Source organism: Bidens hawaiensis, unplaced genomic scaffold (genome assembly GCF_021521415.1).
Source record: "Bidens hawaiensis isolate Kalapana, Puna unplaced genomic scaffold, B.hawaiensis_p1.1 tig00023394_1, whole genome shotgun sequence".
Taxonomy (NCBI): domain Eukaryota; kingdom Viridiplantae; phylum Streptophyta; class Magnoliopsida; order Asterales; family Asteraceae; genus Bidens; species Bidens hawaiensis.
In genome coordinates this window covers 128,868-147,164 of record NW_027493664.1, presented here as the reverse complement: position 1 = coordinate 147,164, position 18,297 = coordinate 128,868, and the positions used below count along the sequence as shown (strand labels likewise).

General features: G+C 35.3%; 1 protein-coding gene across 1 annotated transcript; it reads left to right on the top strand.

Annotated features, from left to right (window-relative positions):
- The first annotated feature begins 441 nt into the window (after window positions 1–441).
- On the top strand, window positions 442–9,091 carry LOC143567366 (kinesin-like protein KIN-7F). Its single transcript, XM_077053806.1, has 13 exons — window positions 442–622; window positions 882–971; window positions 1,042–1,142; window positions 1,235–1,348; window positions 1,438–1,519; window positions 1,956–2,023; window positions 2,109–2,174; window positions 2,256–2,380; window positions 3,094–3,418; window positions 5,947–6,051; window positions 6,130–6,825; window positions 7,760–8,073; window positions 8,521–9,091. The coding sequence occupies exons 1-13, from the start codon at window positions 442–444 to the stop codon at window positions 8,840–8,842; spliced, it is 2,589 nt and encodes an 862-aa protein (XP_076909921.1). The 3' UTR covers window positions 8,843–9,091.
- The last annotated feature ends 9,206 nt before the right edge of the window (window positions 9,092–18,297 follow it).

Sequence of the window (18,297 nt, the reverse complement as noted above, 5' to 3'; positions counted from 1 at the left end):
TTAATGTAAAATGAATTATTTTGCTGCAAATCCCAGTTGAAATTAAGCTTGTAGAGAGGGAGAGAAAGAGCGGTTTGCTGTTTATGAAATCACGGAGATCGTGGTGGGGTTTTGAATCACTTTATTATTATTATTATTATTATTATTATTCGTTTTTAATTTTAAAAATTAAGCTAAAGTTTTGATTTTTAGGGTTTAATATTTACAGTTTTACTTGGGGAATCAAGAAGGTGGGACCCACACCACCATTTGTGAAGAAAAGAAAAGAAAAGAAAAGAAAATGGGTTACTTGGTTTTGAAGCTTGGGAATAAAGATTAAGCAAAGTTCTTAATCACCCAACAAACCCATGATTATGTTCTAAAAATCCCTGTTTGGATGGCATGTGGGACTGCAACAGCCACTTTGTCATTGCATGGTTTAGGGTTTTAAAAAACAGATAGATGGGTGGTGAAGAGCTGATGAATTGGGAGAAGATTCTTGTGCTGGTCAGGTTGAGGCCTTTGAATGCCAAAGAGATTTCAACTAACGATGTTTCAGACTGGGAATGCATCAATGACACAACTCTTCTCTTTAGGAACACTTTGCAGGAAAGATCCATCTTCCCAACTGCTTACTCATTTGGTAAGTAAATCCCAGTTGGTGTATTTTTCGGAATGGGATTGGATCATTAGGTGTGTTTCCTTACTTATTTTATAGTGGAGATCTTGGTCAATTGTCACATTTTTAGGACCTAAAGTTTGTCTTTGCAATTAAAGAGCAATTTTTCACAAAGTAAAAAAGATAAAGATAATTGCCATGCGTGTTTGATTTAGAAATGCATATATTTTTAATTAATGATTTTTTTCCTTTTGTTTTATTTGTTCTCATTCTATGGCAACAGACCGAGTATTTAGCGGTGATGCAACAACTAGGCAAGTTTATGACGAAGGAGCTAAAGGGATTGCACTTTCGGTTGTTAGTGGCATAAACTGTAAGCCCCATCATTAGCTGTTGACCTCGACAAGACTTTTTTTGACTGTTGAGTTCTTGACTGTTTTCAGCAAGCATCTTTGCATACGGTCAAACAAGCAGTGGGAAGACATACACAATGACCGGGATAACCGAGTACACCGTGGCTGATATATACGCCTATATGCAAAAAGTACATGACCTTTTATATCTTTATTTTTTCTATTTTCAAACGCAACTTCTTTTTTCTTGAAATAACGGTTTTGTTTTTTACTTTCTGTTTAGCATGAAGAAAGGGCGTTTGTTTTAAAATTTTCGGCTATTGAAATCTATAATGAAGCCATAAGAGACCTTCTAAGCACGGATAATATTCCACTTAGGGTTTTGGATGATCCGGAGGTTGTTTCATGTCCGTTAGTTTATGTTTAATATATTTTTATGTATCAATGGATTTAACAATATTTATTTTGTTTTGTTATCTATCTCAGAAAGGGACAATTATAGAGAAACTTACAGAGGAAACATTGAGGGATTGGAGCCATCTTAAGCAGCTTTTGTCCATTTGTGAAGGTGCAGACTCTAGTAATCTTCATTAGTTTACCAATTTATTTCTTAAGAAAATAACACATAGTTTTGTTTGTATTGATGTTTTAAAAGTTAGCATAAGCTATCTGTTTTTGAAAAACTTATTATGAAAATAATTGAATCATTTCATTTAATAAACAATTTCAACCCTGTCATCTAATTTTGTTGCCCAAGGTTGACTTTTTAGTTTGACTTGAAGGATTTCATGGTTCGTTCTACTAGTTACATCTATTTCTAACGGACCAAATTGGTTGAAAGTTGCTCGACGGTTTTTCATAAGTCTCTTGTAATTTCGCACGAATCATTTATAATTTTTTTTTATAAAAAGGGTCAACAAAATTGTTTTGGGTCAACTCGACCTAGCCTGTTTTGAACCATACCAAAAAGTATCTCATACGGTTGTTGCTGTTTTTATTTGCAGCTCAAAGAAAAGTGGGAGAGACATCCCTCAATGAAACAAGTTCAAGATCTCACCAAATTCTTAGACTGGTATACAACATTCTTTAATTTTACTATTTACTATTTGTTATGATGTTAATAACATATTCATCATGATATGTTTCGTGTTTTGCAGATGATTGAGAGTTCAGCTAATGAGTTCATAGGGAAGGACAAGTCAACAAAGCTTACGGCTAGTGTGGTATATACAATACTACCCTTGTTTTTGGAGCATTTTTAGTTTTAAAAAAATATAATTGAGTTATATTCATATGATTTGCAGAACTTTGTTGATCTTGCTGGAAGTGAGCGCGCAGCTCAGGCATTATCTGTTGGGCAAAGATTGAAAGAAGGTTGCCACATAAACCGCAGCTTACTGACACTTTCCACCGTCATTCGGAAGCTAAGGTTTGATATTTTGGTCTAAGTTTCCATTTTTCTTTTAATAAATGAACACTCCCATTTGGGAGTGAAAATTGCAGCAATTTCCATTCTATATAAGAAAAACATCTTTTTTTTTCTTTTTCCCTTAATTTTGTTGTTAACATTACACGTTGAAGTTGTCGGGGTGTGCACGGGTTGGTTTTGGCTCAAACTGAACCAAAAACCGAAATTTTGGTTTTTTGGGTTTCTGAAACGTTCGGTTTTGGTTTTCACAATGGGGTTGGTTCAGTTTCGGATATTTCAGTTTTGGCATATGGGCTTGAAATTTTTATGCTGAAAAAAATGACTCTAATAATTAATTTGTGCCTATTTGTTTTTGTCAATTAATGATTACTTGATTATTGACATCTGGACCTAAAATTTTTGCGCTACACCATTTATAAATGTAAATTAAATTACAAAAGTCGGTTTTTTCGTGTTCAGTTTGGTTTTTTCGGTTGGCACATGCAAAACCAAACCGGATATACGGTTTTTGGAAAACATTAAACTAAACCGTCGGTTTTGAGTTGGGTTCGGTTATTTTGGTTCGATTATATCAGTTCCGAATCGATTTTTTTGGTTTCATGCAAGTATGGATTTTAATCCATATAATCAATGTTTTGGATCATGTTCTCATAATTTTCAAATTGTTTCTTTTTAACCAAGTAATTAACTTTGAACCCTGATGACAATTGCAGCAAGGGCAAACATGGGCATGTTAATTACCGAGACTCGAAGCTGACACGTATATTGCAGCCTTGTTTGGGAGGAAACGCACGGACTGCCATTATCTGCACCTTAAGCCCAGCCCGAGAGCACATTGAGCAATCTAAAAATACTCTTTTATTTGCAAGTTGTGCAAAAGAAGTAACAACAAATGCACAAGTTAATGTTGTTATGTCTGATAAGGCCTTGGTTAAACATTTGCAAAAAGAATTGGCTCGTTTGGAGAACGAGCTTAGAACACCCGCGCCGCCTGATTATTCAGCACTACTTAGGAAGAAAGATCAGCATATTGAGAAGGTATGGTTCACCTTTTCTCCATAGAATTAGCGCTTTGGGTAACGGGCCAAAACGATTTTTTTGGTACTGGCCGGGCCAGGTCGACCAAAAACGATTTTTTTTTCATAATTATATTTTATTCATAAATAGATAGTCGGTCAAAAGTGATTACAAAATTTATGCATACTTTGGGCAATGTTTTTGTGTTTTCTTTTAAGAGTTAAGTGCCATTTTAGTACCTGTGGTTTGATCAACTACGCAACTTTAGTACTTTTTTTGAATTTTTCGCAACTGGCTACCCCATGTTTCAAAAACTGGCCATTTTAGTACTTTTCCGTAACCCTGTTTAATTTGTCCGTTAAGTCAAGGGCATAATGGTAAATTTAGTTATTTTATTTATTTTCCTTTTTCTTTTAGTGGCACTTAACTCTAAATAAACAAACTAACCCACCATGGCCCCAATCCCCACTAACACCCATCTCTACAACTAACCATTCCTCCGCCAACACCTCTAACCCCACACAGGCCATTATAATGACAGCCGCCTAACCCCACCACCACCACATTGAATTTTAACTGCAACCCAATGAGATCATCCAAGTCAATATTGTGCCCAGGCAGAGCTGGGGTCCGAGACCCACAAACCTCACTCAGCCGGAGACTCAAAAGACAGTGGCATCAAAGGCGGAGACTCAAAATCTCGAGGAACCCTAGAAAAAAAAGTACTCCAATTGAACGATCAAGCGCCTCTGTCAATCAAAATTGACAGGGGGCTTTTGATTAAAGCATGAAAACGAGCATAAGCCATATAACAATTACCCGATGGGTGAAATATTAAAGGAGATTCGTGAGCACTTAACTCTAAATAAACAAACTAACCCACCATGGCCCCAATCCCCACTAACACCCATCTCTACAACTAACCATTCCTCCGCCAACACCTCTAACCCCACACAGGCCATTATAATGACAGCCGCCTAACCCCACCACCACCACATTGAATTTTAACTGCAACCCAATGAGATCATCCAAGTCAATATTGTGCCCAGGCAGAGCTGGGGTCCGAGACCCACAAACCTCACTCAGCCGGAGACTCAAAAGACAGTGGCATCAAAGGCGGAGACTCAAAATCTCGAGGAACCCTAGAAAAAAAAGTACTCCAATTGAACGATCAAGCGCCTCTGTCAATCAAAATTGACAGGGGGCTTTTGATTAAAGCATGAAAACGAGCATAAGCCATATAACAATTACCCGATGGGTGAAATATTAAAGGAGATTCGTGAGCTTGGAGTTTCTGTTCGTCTAGGCTTCTTGAAATTAGATTGTTCAGAGAGTAGTTGGTAGTAGGGAAAGAGTCCGTTAAGTACAGAGAGACATTATGGTCCACCAATTGATTTGTTCCATGATATGGAGCTTGATCGGCGGTGAGAGACGGTGAGATCCGAGGCGGGGGTGGGGGAGACCACCGAAAAACGAGGAGTAGGGGGTTGTTAGGTTTGTGTGTTTGGCAAGTATGGCCCCTAGAATTTGCAAATAAGTTTCTAACCAAATAACTATATATAAAGGGGGAAAACGTTTAAGAAAAAAGATAAAAAATTTTAAAAAATAACAAAATTACTAAAATACCACTGACTTAACGGACAAAAATAGACGGGGTTACGAAAAAGTACTAAAATGGCTAGTTTTTGAAACATGGGGTAGCCAGTTGCGAAAAATTCAAAAAAAGTACTAAAGTTGCGTAGTTGATCAAACCACAGGTACTAAAATGACACTTAACTCTTCTTTTAATTTTACCCTTTAGTAAAAGTAACCTGATTCGATCCATATATACACTTTGGGCCAGGTTGTCCCAAAACACTTTTTGTACAAACAAATTATTTTTTGTTTTTTCATAAATAATTAGCGGGTCAGAAGTGGATTACAAAATTTATATACACTTTGCGCAATTTTTGACTTTTCTCCTTCTGATTTCTTTGTTTCTTTTATTATATTTAAAAATAGCCCACTTCGACCCGCTCATTAGTAAATGTATTGAAATTTCTTTCTTTACTTTTGCCAGAATGGTTAACTTTTGAGCTAGGGCAGGTTGATCAAAAACACTTTTTCTTGTTAAAAAAAGTTTACTTTTTATAAATATTTAGTGGGCCAAATCTGATTTACCAAATTTATACACACTTTGGGCAATTTTGGTGTTTTTTTTCCTTTTTTTTTATGTCTGCTTGAGAGATAAAAATAGCCAACTTCGACCCATTCAGTAGTAAATGTGTTGAAATTTTGCTTTCTTTGCTTTTGCCAAGATAGGCCAAAACAGTTAACTTTTTGGTACGGGCAGGGCCAGGTTGACCAAAAACATTTAAATTGTTTCATAAATGGTTAGTGATTACAAAACTTTTGAATTGGGTCAAAAGTGATTACAAAACTTAGATACACTTCGGCCATGCTGCACGTTTCCTATTGAGCTCTTTTATATGTTTGATCGCTAATAAAGCTAGCCCGATTCGTACCATACACAAGTCAGACGGGTCATAACCTAACTTTTATGCTTGCAGTTGGAGAAAGAGGTCCGGGATCTCATCAAGCAACGAGATCTTGCTGAATCTAGGATCCAGGAATTGCTACTTGCTGTCAGAAACGATCAAGTTTCAACACAATGGGTAAATTTTATCTACTGAAACTAGACAAAAAAAATGTTTTAATTCATTATTTTTACTAAAAGTTATTTTTCTTTCTAGGATGAACGACAAGGCCACACAGGCGTGCAAGAACATTCTTCTGAATCATCAAGCATTAAGTTACCCGGTACAACTTCATTTACAACAAGAACCGAAGACGAGTCAAACAACTTTTGCAAAGAGGTCCGATGTGTCGAAACTGATGTATCCACTAATGACCAAACCGCCATTTCCAATGGTGAAACCGAATCCGTTTCCGTTTCAGGCCCCACCGAAACAACCCGCTTAAGAAACCGCATCAACATCGGGTCGTTGGAGCAAAATTTCCAAGATTTGCAAAACACCATAAATTCTCTGGTCACACAACCATACGGTGATGGTGATGATGACGAACAAGAAGTGCAGTCACAAATGTCAAATGTAACGGGTTTTAATAATAATAAGCTCACGATAAGTAGGAGTTATAGAGCGAGTGTTGTAACGAGTTCTTCTCCACCGGAGTTTGAGAACACGCCACCTAATGATTTTGAAACAGGCTTTCCAGGACGGGCTGAAGGGCGGAAGCTGTGGGATATTCCAGCGGCAGAGTATGGTGGTGCCGCCAGTGGAGGGTTGTTGAGAAGTGATTCGCAGTCGTCGCTTGGAAGTACTATGTTGGAAGATGCGAAGAATAAAGCCTCGGGTGAAGAGGATATTCCTAGTGTGGATACTTTCGTTGCGGGATTGAAGAAAATGGCAAAACTTCAGTTTGACCAGGTTTGACTTTTGACTTCCCTTGAACTTGTTAGCCTACTTTAGGCCCGTTTTTGCTTTAGGTTTCGTACTTATAAACATCAGAAACAAGCGGGTTGAGTAATGGGGTCAAAATAGGTATATTCTTAGAACAGTTCAAACAGAATGTGTCGGGTTGAGTTGATTCGCTCACGATTTCTTGCATTTCTTTATTGAATTTCATATAATAATTTGTATTATTCAGTATGACTATAAATTGTTAATTACAATAAGAATTGAGTTTGGCCAAGCAGCCGAGTTGGTTCGAATCGAATAAGTTAACTAGTCGTAATGAGCTTGCGTCGTCTCAAAAAAGTTTCAAATCAATTTGGGTCAAAATGGGATCCGACCAAAATGAACTAGCGATGAAACGGGTTGTTTTTAGAAAATAAAGTATCAAATGACAAAATAATAATTATAGTAACAATATCAGGCAAAAAGTGTTGGTATTCCATCTTTTTTAAACATGATAGTTTTAAATAACAGTACCAGAATTTAAACAGTAACATAATTTAAGCAGCAACACATAGAAAACAATAACTAAATAAAGGAGCATGTAACCAACAAGACACACTTTACTCTAAAGCAGCCCACAATGTTAGTATATTACATTAATTAAATGTAATACTAAAGCAGCCCACAATAATTAAATGTCCAAATGGGCCCAAATTCAGGTTTGTAGGCCAGGGTTACCAAATTATAACAATGATCCAACTTTTTTATTAAAAATATTTGAAAACTTATATGCATTTGATTGTGTCATGGACTACTCAACCTGTTTGAACCGTTTACCTTTTAGTTAAGTTTTAAATTTTATCATTAGAATTAAAGAGTCAGCCCAAAACAACCTCTTTTTGCATAAAAAGGGCATAAAGCGGATTAGTTTTAACCGAATTTTGTTGCTGTTGATTATATATAGGTTAATGGGTCAGGAGCAGAGGGCGATGGCTTGGGCAAAAGCGTAAAAAGCATAGGCATTGATTCAATGTTGGATTCGCCGCCTGAAGATTGGCCTCAAGAGTTTGCAAGGCAGCAGAAATGTATAGTTGAACTTTGGGACGCGTGCAACGTTTCCTTGATTCACAGGACATATTTTTTCTTGTTATTTAGAGGTGATCCCATGGATTCTATTTACATGGAGGTTGAGATTCGAAGGCTTTCGTTTCTTAAGGAAACATTTTCAAAGGGAAATCCGGCTTTTCAAGACGGCCATACGCTGACATCAGCATCCAGGTTCTCTCGTTTTCGCGGGAACATGTAGAACTAAATAAATCATTTGTTTTTCCAATCTTAAGAATAAAAAAATGGCTGAAAAGCAATATTATGCAGATATGCAATATTTATTCATCTTTACTGAAATTTTAAAAAAATTAACAATTTCCTTTTCATATGGAACCTACACATGTGAATTCAACCTAAAACGAGTCGTATGAAAACTTGACCCTCTTTACCATATTTAACTGTTTCCAGTAACCTATTAAAATAGGTCTGGATTGGATTGACTTGAAATACTTGGTTCAAAATCCGGTATTATTGTTGTTTTTTAATTACACGTACAAAAGTTATGCTATTATTACAATACTAATTCAACTTTTTGAATAAGAAGATTAGAAGGTTTGATATATAAGATTACAAAGTTATATTGAAATAATATTTATTCAGTTTTTCCTAATAACGCAGCATCAAAGCTCTAAGAAGGGAGAAAGCAATGTTAAGCCGATTGATGAACAAACGGTTTTCGGAAGAAGAGAAGAAGAAACTTTACCAAAAATGGGGCGTTAACCCGAACTCTAAACGACGGAGGCTGCAGCTAATCAACCGTCTATGGAGCACCACGGAGGATCCGAACCACTTGCAAGACAGTGCTTCAATAGTTGCAAAGTTGATTAGGTTCTCGGAACAGGGCCAGGCGCTAAAGGAAATGTTTGGGCTTAGCTTTAGTCCTCCAAAACTGGTCAGGAGGTCGTTGGGTTGGAAACCGAGCATGCCGTCGCTCTTGTAAGTCAAAGGTTTTATAGTTGACTTCCGGGGTTCGGATGAACATATTGACAAAAGGATTTAACCGATAGACGTTTTTAGTATGGGTATAAGTAGTAGGTTGGAATTGGGACTTGAATCATTGTTGGTTGTGAGACGAATATGAATTGGATTTTTACTGATTTGGAGTTTGTGTTTTTATGAAATACAGTTATTGTAGTTGTGTATGTTGTATGTTTTGTTTTGATTACTTGCAATACATCTTTCCTCCGTACGCATGATATATTGAAACGGGCGGGGTATGAGACTTTTTTGGTGCGGTTATTTGAAATGCGTTTTTAAACGGCAGCGGTGTCTTTTCGGCTATGGTAACACTCAAGTTTCATTAATTACACAATTAACCCCACTCTTATTTACATTTAATTAATCCCACAACTTTTATTATGGTAAGTCTCAACTTCCATTAATACCACAATTAATCCCGTAAATTATTAGTATTGCACATTCAAAAGAACCAGTTCAAAATCCAAGGTGTCTGTATAAATATAGATAAATTTGATCAAAATAATGATGAAGAAACTATTAAAACTCCCATTTACTATTTTAAAACTGATATATAACTACTTCCAAACTAAAAGGTAGATTTAATAAATTTAAACAACTTGAAATTTCTGATTTTCTATTTAGTATTGCAAAAATTAAAATCCTTCAATGAAAAAAACTTAAAAACAAAAATTTTATTTAGCATGAATTCCTTCTTAACCGTGATAATAAAATAGTTTCAGATTCAAATACAAATATTTCTAAACATGAAAACAGTGAGAACCAGTTTATTGTTATTATTAGGTTTTGTTATTATAAGAATTCGATGTTAATTTTTTGTTCATATTTCTTGATTTTTGATTATGAGACGATATAAATATTTGCTAATTTGTATTTTGTTGCTATTATTGTGACATTCGTCATTTTTGGTTCACATTTGTACTCATTTTTGTATTGTAAACCCGACCCATTTTGGCTTTCGGATCTTTGAATATTAATAAAACAAAGAATTTTATGTTATAATCATGTTTCATATTTGTCGTTTAGTTTCAAAGTCTTTAACGGTGTATAAAACCCTAATTTTGTGCTCAAAACGACCTAAAAAGAACTGCATGGACTAAAATTTCCTAAAAGAAAAGTTTGGCCGAGAACCCCACTTCACGTGGCGCGCAGTGCTGGCGTCGGCCTGCTGCGCAGCAGCTAACGGTGCAGCTCAGCAAAAACAAAGCAGTTTTGTTAACGTTTTCGGTTCATTTGTTTAAGGCCCGAACTCGTGTTTTAACCATCCAAACCGACCAAGACTCAACCCGTTATTAATCTGGAATCCTCCAAACTTGATATTATCTCTGGATATAATTTATTTAACTTAAAATACATTTAAATTTATTTTTAAATAAAGAATCAAAGTGTACCGGTTACCCATTGAATAAAGGCTTTATCCATCCCCTCAAACCCTAATCCCCCCACCCCCCAAAAAAAAATAAAAATAAATACCCACTCTTCTCAGCCATTTTTCCATGCACATTTTCACCTTTCTCTCCCAAATTGTTTGAAGTTGCAAGTTGTTCCAGCTAGTTTTGCTTAATAAAAACCATATTGTTAAGGCGATAGTTAGAAACTTAGGATTAATAAAAATCAATACACCTATAAAATTTAATAAAGGAAATGTTTGTCTCCATTTAAACTGTCTCCGGACCTAGTGACAGAAGATCAATTCGGCTAGAAGGGGGCCACAATGCCTCTTGAGTTCGTGCTCAGAAGTTCTTAACAAGGTCCATATTGTTTGAATATTATTATTATATGGGCATTTAGTCCTCCCTAAGCCCAAACCTTAACCTACTAAAAGTAAAATCTTGAGACCTTAACCTACTAAAAGGCAACCACGTACTTTAATGTTTTTCGTTTGCGTTTCGAGTTGTATTTGTGTTTGCTTACGATTGATACATATTGAAGTATTTGCTTATCAATTGGGTCATAACTCATAACATATAATAGTATGATTTAATAGTTATATATTACATGTATGATTATGTTAGGCTTTTGTTTATATTCGCCTTCAATCTATGATTCAATTATAGTTGGTGGTATTCTTATATGATATTTTGATTAGTTGAAGTTTGATGATTTGAAATTAGTAATTGATAAATTTAAAACTGTAAAGGTTGTTGGGCTGAGCTATGATTCTTCTTCTTTTGTTGCCTATGTGTAAGAACATGTTATTTCTCTTGGAATCTAAGGTCTTTATTTGATTTTATTTAATTTCTAATCAGTTTAATTTTATTTATGTGTTTTTAATTATCAATGAATGTTTTTAATTAATATTAGTTGGTAATATTCTATGTAGTATGAATTTAATTTAGTTATATTAAATTTTAATTTAATTTTAGATGTATTAATTTTAATTGGTAATGTTCTCTTATCCCTTAAAAGTTCCCACCTTTTCACTTACATCAGCACTCTTTATTTTTCAAGAAATAATGCCATAACATTTAAGTTTTCACATGCATGGGCCATGGGTAAAAAAATAGCACAAGACATTGCAGACAACTTCCATATGATATGCGTAAAAAGGACAACATACAACTTTGCTTTGGTTATGAAATTACATGGAAATCGAAACAGGACCTGCAAAAAGTAAATGACAACGTACAACTTTTCTTTACTTCTGAAATTACATTATATCAATGAATTTATAAAGGTGCCCCAACTTAGCCAACCATTAATATCGATTAATATATAACCTTATATATTGCCCACAAACACATTATATCAGGGATGAGATTTTTCTGAACATCCGTACCTGTTTAGTACCCGAATTGGTATCTATATTTATAATCGTCTATTTGGTACGGGTATTCATATTTATTGATTTTAGGTACGGGTATAGATACATGTGCGGGTATTATAGGTATTCGGTACATGTTAGGAATATGTTGGGGTTTTTAATGGGATTTATATTGGGATTTCCAAAACTCATAACTCTAACCGTGTTATTATTGAGATATCCTCAAGGCTTCAAGCGGACTTTTCAAAACCATTGATACTAATAGTTCTAATCAAACCAATCAAACCCTAGTTTTCTTCCTTTTCGAATCAATAGCTAGTAACAACCATCAAGAATGAATCTTATATTACGGTTGATTTGTTTTATTTTAATTTGGTATTATTTTTTTGGTTGTGGTATTACGGTTTTGGTATTGGTGTTATAGTTAATTGATTGTCGGTACCGTACCGGTAGCGATACCAAGTTTAGTGGAGAGTTTTTTAAAAAAGAAAAACTTGTACCGAAGCGAGTATTCATAAAGTACTAGTACTCATACCTATACCGGTACTTGTTCCCTACCATAAAATTCGGGTACGGGTATGACAAGTTTACTGATTTTCGAAACACATACTTTCAAGTATAGGTACGGGTACATGTATGGGTACAGTATCAATCTCATTCCTACATTATATAAATTAGTTCAGTGTATAGTTGGTGGTATTTGTTGGACGTAATCTCCGTTGGATCGACTCATCGAGCCTATGATGAGTTGGTGTCTTATTTATCAAGTTGAGCACGTAACTTGGTTTACATGGAATAAATTACCTGGTGAACAAGTCGAGCCAATGACTTGGACAACTAGGAATTAATTAATTAATTATTATTTAAATATGTTTTTTACTAATCAGTGTTTGAGTATGATAAAGAGTTTGTATTCTAGTCTAATTAGGTTTCATGTTTAAACTAGTATATATACCCGAACTTGTGGGTTATATCATTGTGAGTCAGGGCCGGCCCAACCTTTTTGGAAGTCTAAAGCAGTCTTTGAATTTGAGGCCTTTTTATTACTATCAAATAAGTATGACAAAACGAGTGGGTCGGTCAGGTCAGGTGATGTATCATAACGGGCTCAGGAATACACTTGAGTCATTAACAAAGATCATGTACTTAGTCAACTAGCAACATCAAAACGAGAAATTCGGACTCAATATCATCACATAGTTTTGCATAAAAGGGCACGATTAATGAATATATATTGATTCATAAAATATACCAAAATATCACATTTTACCAACCATTTATATGTAAATATTAAAACATTAAGTGTACTGGTTAAGGCTGGCTCTACACTTTGAGAGGCCTAAAGCTCATAACAAATATGAGGCCTCTTTTTATAAGTCAATGTCGAAGTATTGAAAAAAGTTAAAATGTTAATTTAAAACAATCATGATTAATATAATTAAACAACTATGTGATATTTTATTTCTTAAATTTTCATTTAAATTTTCATGATTAATATAGTTAAAATGTTAATTTAAATTTTCGTATAGCAAGCAATATATACGTAAGTTGGATAACATTGCGCATATTATTTTATTTGATCTTCGTATAACTTGAAACATATTGTTTTATACTGGTTTTTTTCCCTACATTTCAATATATATTTTATTACAAACTGAGTTCTATTTCAAATATTTTTCAAATTACACAATTTTAAAACTTTCAACAAGTTTATATTTAAAATGTGAAAGTAAAAAAAAAAAAAAGAAAGCGTAACAAAAGAAAGATCACCTTTTTTGAATAACACTAGTCCACTACAGCTATTCTTGTCCAGTAAAAGTTAAATTGCTATTTTACCAATTAAGGTAAAATTACTTTTGTACTAGCAACTATATCATCTTTTCAAAGACCCCCAACTGTCACCAACCACAAAAACAGAGCAAAACCACAACTTATCTCTTTCATTTCAAAAGTTTTTTCTCTTCCCTTTACAAAGCATAAATAAATACATTACCATTAATGTGTTTGCTTAAAAGAGGTTTGCAGAAGATTCTAAAAAATAGGGGCCTTCAAACCACTTAGCTTATTTACACATCATTCCCCCATCTAATCATAGGCCTCATACGCAACGTATGCTGGTATACGCAACGTATAGAATAATAACTTAAGTTAGTCAAATCAAGGAAGCCATACGAGTCATATGGAAAACCATACGAGTCATATGCTTCAGAAATTATACGAGTCATATGCTTTTATATACAGTTTGAATTATATGGAAGACAAGACGTATAAGATTTCATACGAAGCATGTATATCTAACATAAACATATGAACCGTATATGAAAGAATACAAATCGTATGCATGTAGGTGTTTGAAAACTCATGAGAAGTAATCTATACGAACTGTATAGGAAATAATAAGAAACGTATGACGAAGAATCTTTAAAATTGTACAATTACTTTTGCAGGAAGCGTGAAACGTATTTAATCCATCAATCTCTCACATATATTTAGGCCTCATTGATTCTTTAACCATATTGTAAGATTGTAAGACGAATATTAGGAATAAAAGGAATCTCTCAATCATATAAATTGTGTGATCTCATAGGGTTTTTTACCCACTTACTTCTTTGAACGATATACATCTAACAATGAAGTGTGTGTATATTTTACTCACTTCTTTCTCCCCCTTCATCCCTTCCAAATGTTGTTAAAAATATTACCAACCTAAATTTATTTTTCCAACCACATTGATAAATTTCGTTGATGAAATGCATAATTTTAAAGAAAGTTTTGTGGAATCCGATGAATCTTTCGCCACCGTTTTTGTGGAATCTGGTCATTTTTTCACAACCGAACAGGTACAGGTTTTCTATTCATGTTTGTATTACGTTATCCTGTTATTAACAAAAATGAATCTTATTTTAGGTGTTTATGTGTTTCGATGAGTTGAAGCAATGGGCGTACAACACCGGACTTAACACTGGTTACGTGATAGTTACCCAAAGGTCTAAGACAAATGTCGCTGGCGACAAGAACAAGGTGTTTCTTAGATGTGATCGTGGTGGTGTATACAAGGGGAAAGCAACTGTCAGACACGTTGGTGGTGCCAAGAAAATCAACTGTCCATTTCAGTTGATTGCAAAGTACCACAAAGAGGAAGATGGTTGGAAACTAAATGTTGTGTGTGGTACACATAATCATCCGCCTGCTCTATATATGGAAGGTCATGAATTTGCAAAGAGGTTGAACCCGGCGCAAAAAGTTTTGGTTAAGGATCTGACAAACCAGAACGTGGATCCCCAAAACATTATATCAATAATAAGAAAGCAGAACCCTAATTGTGTGTCTACGGCAAAAAACGTATACAACGAACAACAAAGGCAACGAGTATCCCTCCATGGTAACAAGTCTCCGATGCAAGTTCTTTTCACACTCTTGGCTAATGCTGGTTACCTTCAAGAGCATGAGGTAAATGAATCCACTCACAAGTTGGAGAGGCTATTCATCGTTCATGAATTATCGTTCCCGATTTGGCGTGCATTCCCGCATGTGCTGTTCATAGATGCAACATACAAGACAAATAGGTACGGTTTGCCATTTGTTGAGATTGTAGGTGTAACTTCTACCCGCAAAACCTTTTGTGTAGCTTTCGCTTTTATAAGTGACGAAACAGAAGATAGTTACACGTGGGTCTTAAGCCAACTAAAAAGGACGCTGGAAAAGTGTATGCAGCCACGTGTCATACTAACAGACAGGGAGTTTGCTTTGATTAATGCATGCCAACGGGAATTCCCAGACGCTCAAATGTTACTGTGTCGATTTCACATATATCAAAATATTACCAAGCACCAGAAGCAAAGTTTTCCACTTGAAAAAGACAGGGAGGTTTCCGGGACAGTTGCTAGAGGTGGAGAAGTGGGATATAATAGCTGCAGAGCTGTTGGCAGCTGAAAATCAGGGGTTGGGGAGCGGTCAGGTATATCGTGAGGCAGTATTTAATTATATTTTAATACTAACGGTTGAAAATAAACCTTTTTTTATGTACAGGTTCATGGGTCAAATGCCGGTCAGGAGCAGTCACTTGTGCAGGGGCATATGCAGGGACATGGACAGGTATATGATCAAACATAAATTGTTAAAATTTAGATGCAAACCAAATAAAACCAAACCAAGTTACTATTTAAGGTTTACTTTAAATTTTATAAAGTTAATTTATAATATTGTTCAAATTGTTGTTCAAACTTTCTTACACTTAAATAAAAAGGTTATTTATCTGTTTTACATTTAAATATGTGTGTGATATAATATTGTTCAAAGGTTATTTGTTGTAACATCTTACTTTTGGTTATAATAATAAAATAAATTTCGTTTATTTCATATTGTGTTGTTTATCGGTTTAGATAAACTGTACACGGTTGGGCTTGGACTTTAGAAGATGGAATATAAGATGGAATGGGCCTTAGGTCCATGGGCTTAAGGGAGTATAAATACCCCTTAAACCCTAATCCTTTCAATTTTATCCATCTCTACACCATAGCCTACACCTTGAAAAACACACACAAACCCGAACCGAGATCCGAAGGCGAAAACCCGAGCGTGTTGGTGCTAGAACGTTGTGACGAACCGAACCTACATCAAATACCAGCTCGTGTTCGTAGTTCGACTCGTTTAAGGTACGTTTATAACTAGAAATCTTTCATTTAGGTCCGGATTCATTTAGATGATCTTAGATCTGTATACATATGATAGAAACGAATCAAACGAGCTAATTTTCAGTGAAATCCAGTATCAATTGATGGGTTAATCGGTAGTGTAAAGACCCGGGTTATAAACAAACAAATCGGACTGTGTAAAACGTGATTTTTGGATGTTTCGTTGATTGGGGTATATAGGCGCTGGTATTACGAATCTATTGATACCAAACTTGTGTCATTTGGTTGAGATTTGAGGATAAATGGTTGAATCCGTTGATGTTGACTGTGTGATGTTCTTGGCGATTTTGACTGTAACCCTTGAGTCAAAATATGGATAAGACTGATGCAATTCGCTAAGCTGAGTTAACGAATTAGCTTATCCATTCGTTATGTCCAGATAACGAATTAGCTCAACCATTTGTTAACGAATTAGCTTGTCCATTCGTTATATCCAGATAACGAACTAACTCAACTATTCGCTAAATTGAGATAAGAATTAGTTACCCAATTCGTTATGATAAGGTAACGAACCAGAGAACGAATCAATGTATGTAAAGATAACGAACCAGGAGGACGAATCAGCTAACGAATTTGGCTTAAATCGTCATAACGAATTGGTTAGCGAATTAAATAATAATTTAAAATCCTAATGGAAAATGTGTTAAGACAGTTATTAGAAATAAAATTTTTCCAAGCTGATCTGGCAGCTCGACCCCAGCCAGGGGCTCTGCCCCTTGGACCCTGCTAGGGGCTGCCGCCCCTAGAACCCCGCTACCAGGGGCGCTGCCCCCGGACCCCGTTCATTGTGGGTAATAATTAAACTAGAAAGATGATATGGATAGTGATAGTTAATTGATACGTGTAATTGTTATACAGTTAGTCGTATAGCTCAAGAAGGGAATAACGATAAACGGTGAACGTAACCGAATTCAGGTGAGTTTCTAGCTCCATTTCCTTGTTATGTTTCGGGGCTGTGTGCATACTCAATGTGAATGTTAATACACTTACCTTAAATGGTAAGTGTATGCATTAATGACGAATGTGATAGTTATGAATGTATGCTTGACCGTACGTGAACGACCCACGTATTGTTAAGGAAAGTATAGTGTAGTATGTATGATATACGTATGTGATTAAGGAAGTATGTACGACTATGATATGTATGATGTTATATGTATGGATGTGATAATGGATATGATAATGAAAGGTAAGGTAAGGTTAAAGGGTTGCATACCCTAATAATATATGCGAAGGTTAAAGGGTTGCAGACCCTAATAATATACTCGAAGGTTAAAGGTGCACACCCTAATAATATATGCGAAGGTTAAAGGGTTTCACACCCTAATAATATATGCGAAGGTTAAAGGGTTACATACCTTAATAATATATGCGAAGGTTATAGGGCGTAATGCTTTTTAAAACGTAATGTATGAATATGAAAGAAAGAAAGTATGAAAGTAAGCAAGTATGAAAGTATGAAGTATGTATGAAAGTATATAGCTATGAATGTACTGTATGGTGTATGATTAACTAGAACTCACACAGCGTAGCTGACTTTTAGTATGCACGCAGGTGAGTAGAATGAGGCAGCTGGCTTGAGCGGGGGCACATGGCAGAAGAATAAGAGCCTGGCATCTGAAGACTCATGATGTTTTATAATTTATGATTGATTTCAAAAGACAAGATGTTTGTTTAATACAAGTTATGAATTAATATGTAATGTTTTATGAAAGTTTTAATATTCCGCGAATGTTTTTATTAACTCTCATATTAAGAACTGTGTTTATGAGTAAATCCAACGTCCAAATGTGAGGCACCAGTAACGGGGCCTTACATTTGTCGGGTTTTGGGTTTTTCCATCGGGTTTGAGTTTCACTGCCATCCCTACTTACATTTCCATCCTAACGTTTATGTACTTGTTCAGGGGCCACGTGTCGATGAGGGGCAGTCGCATGGCAATGCCGGGACAGTGAATCA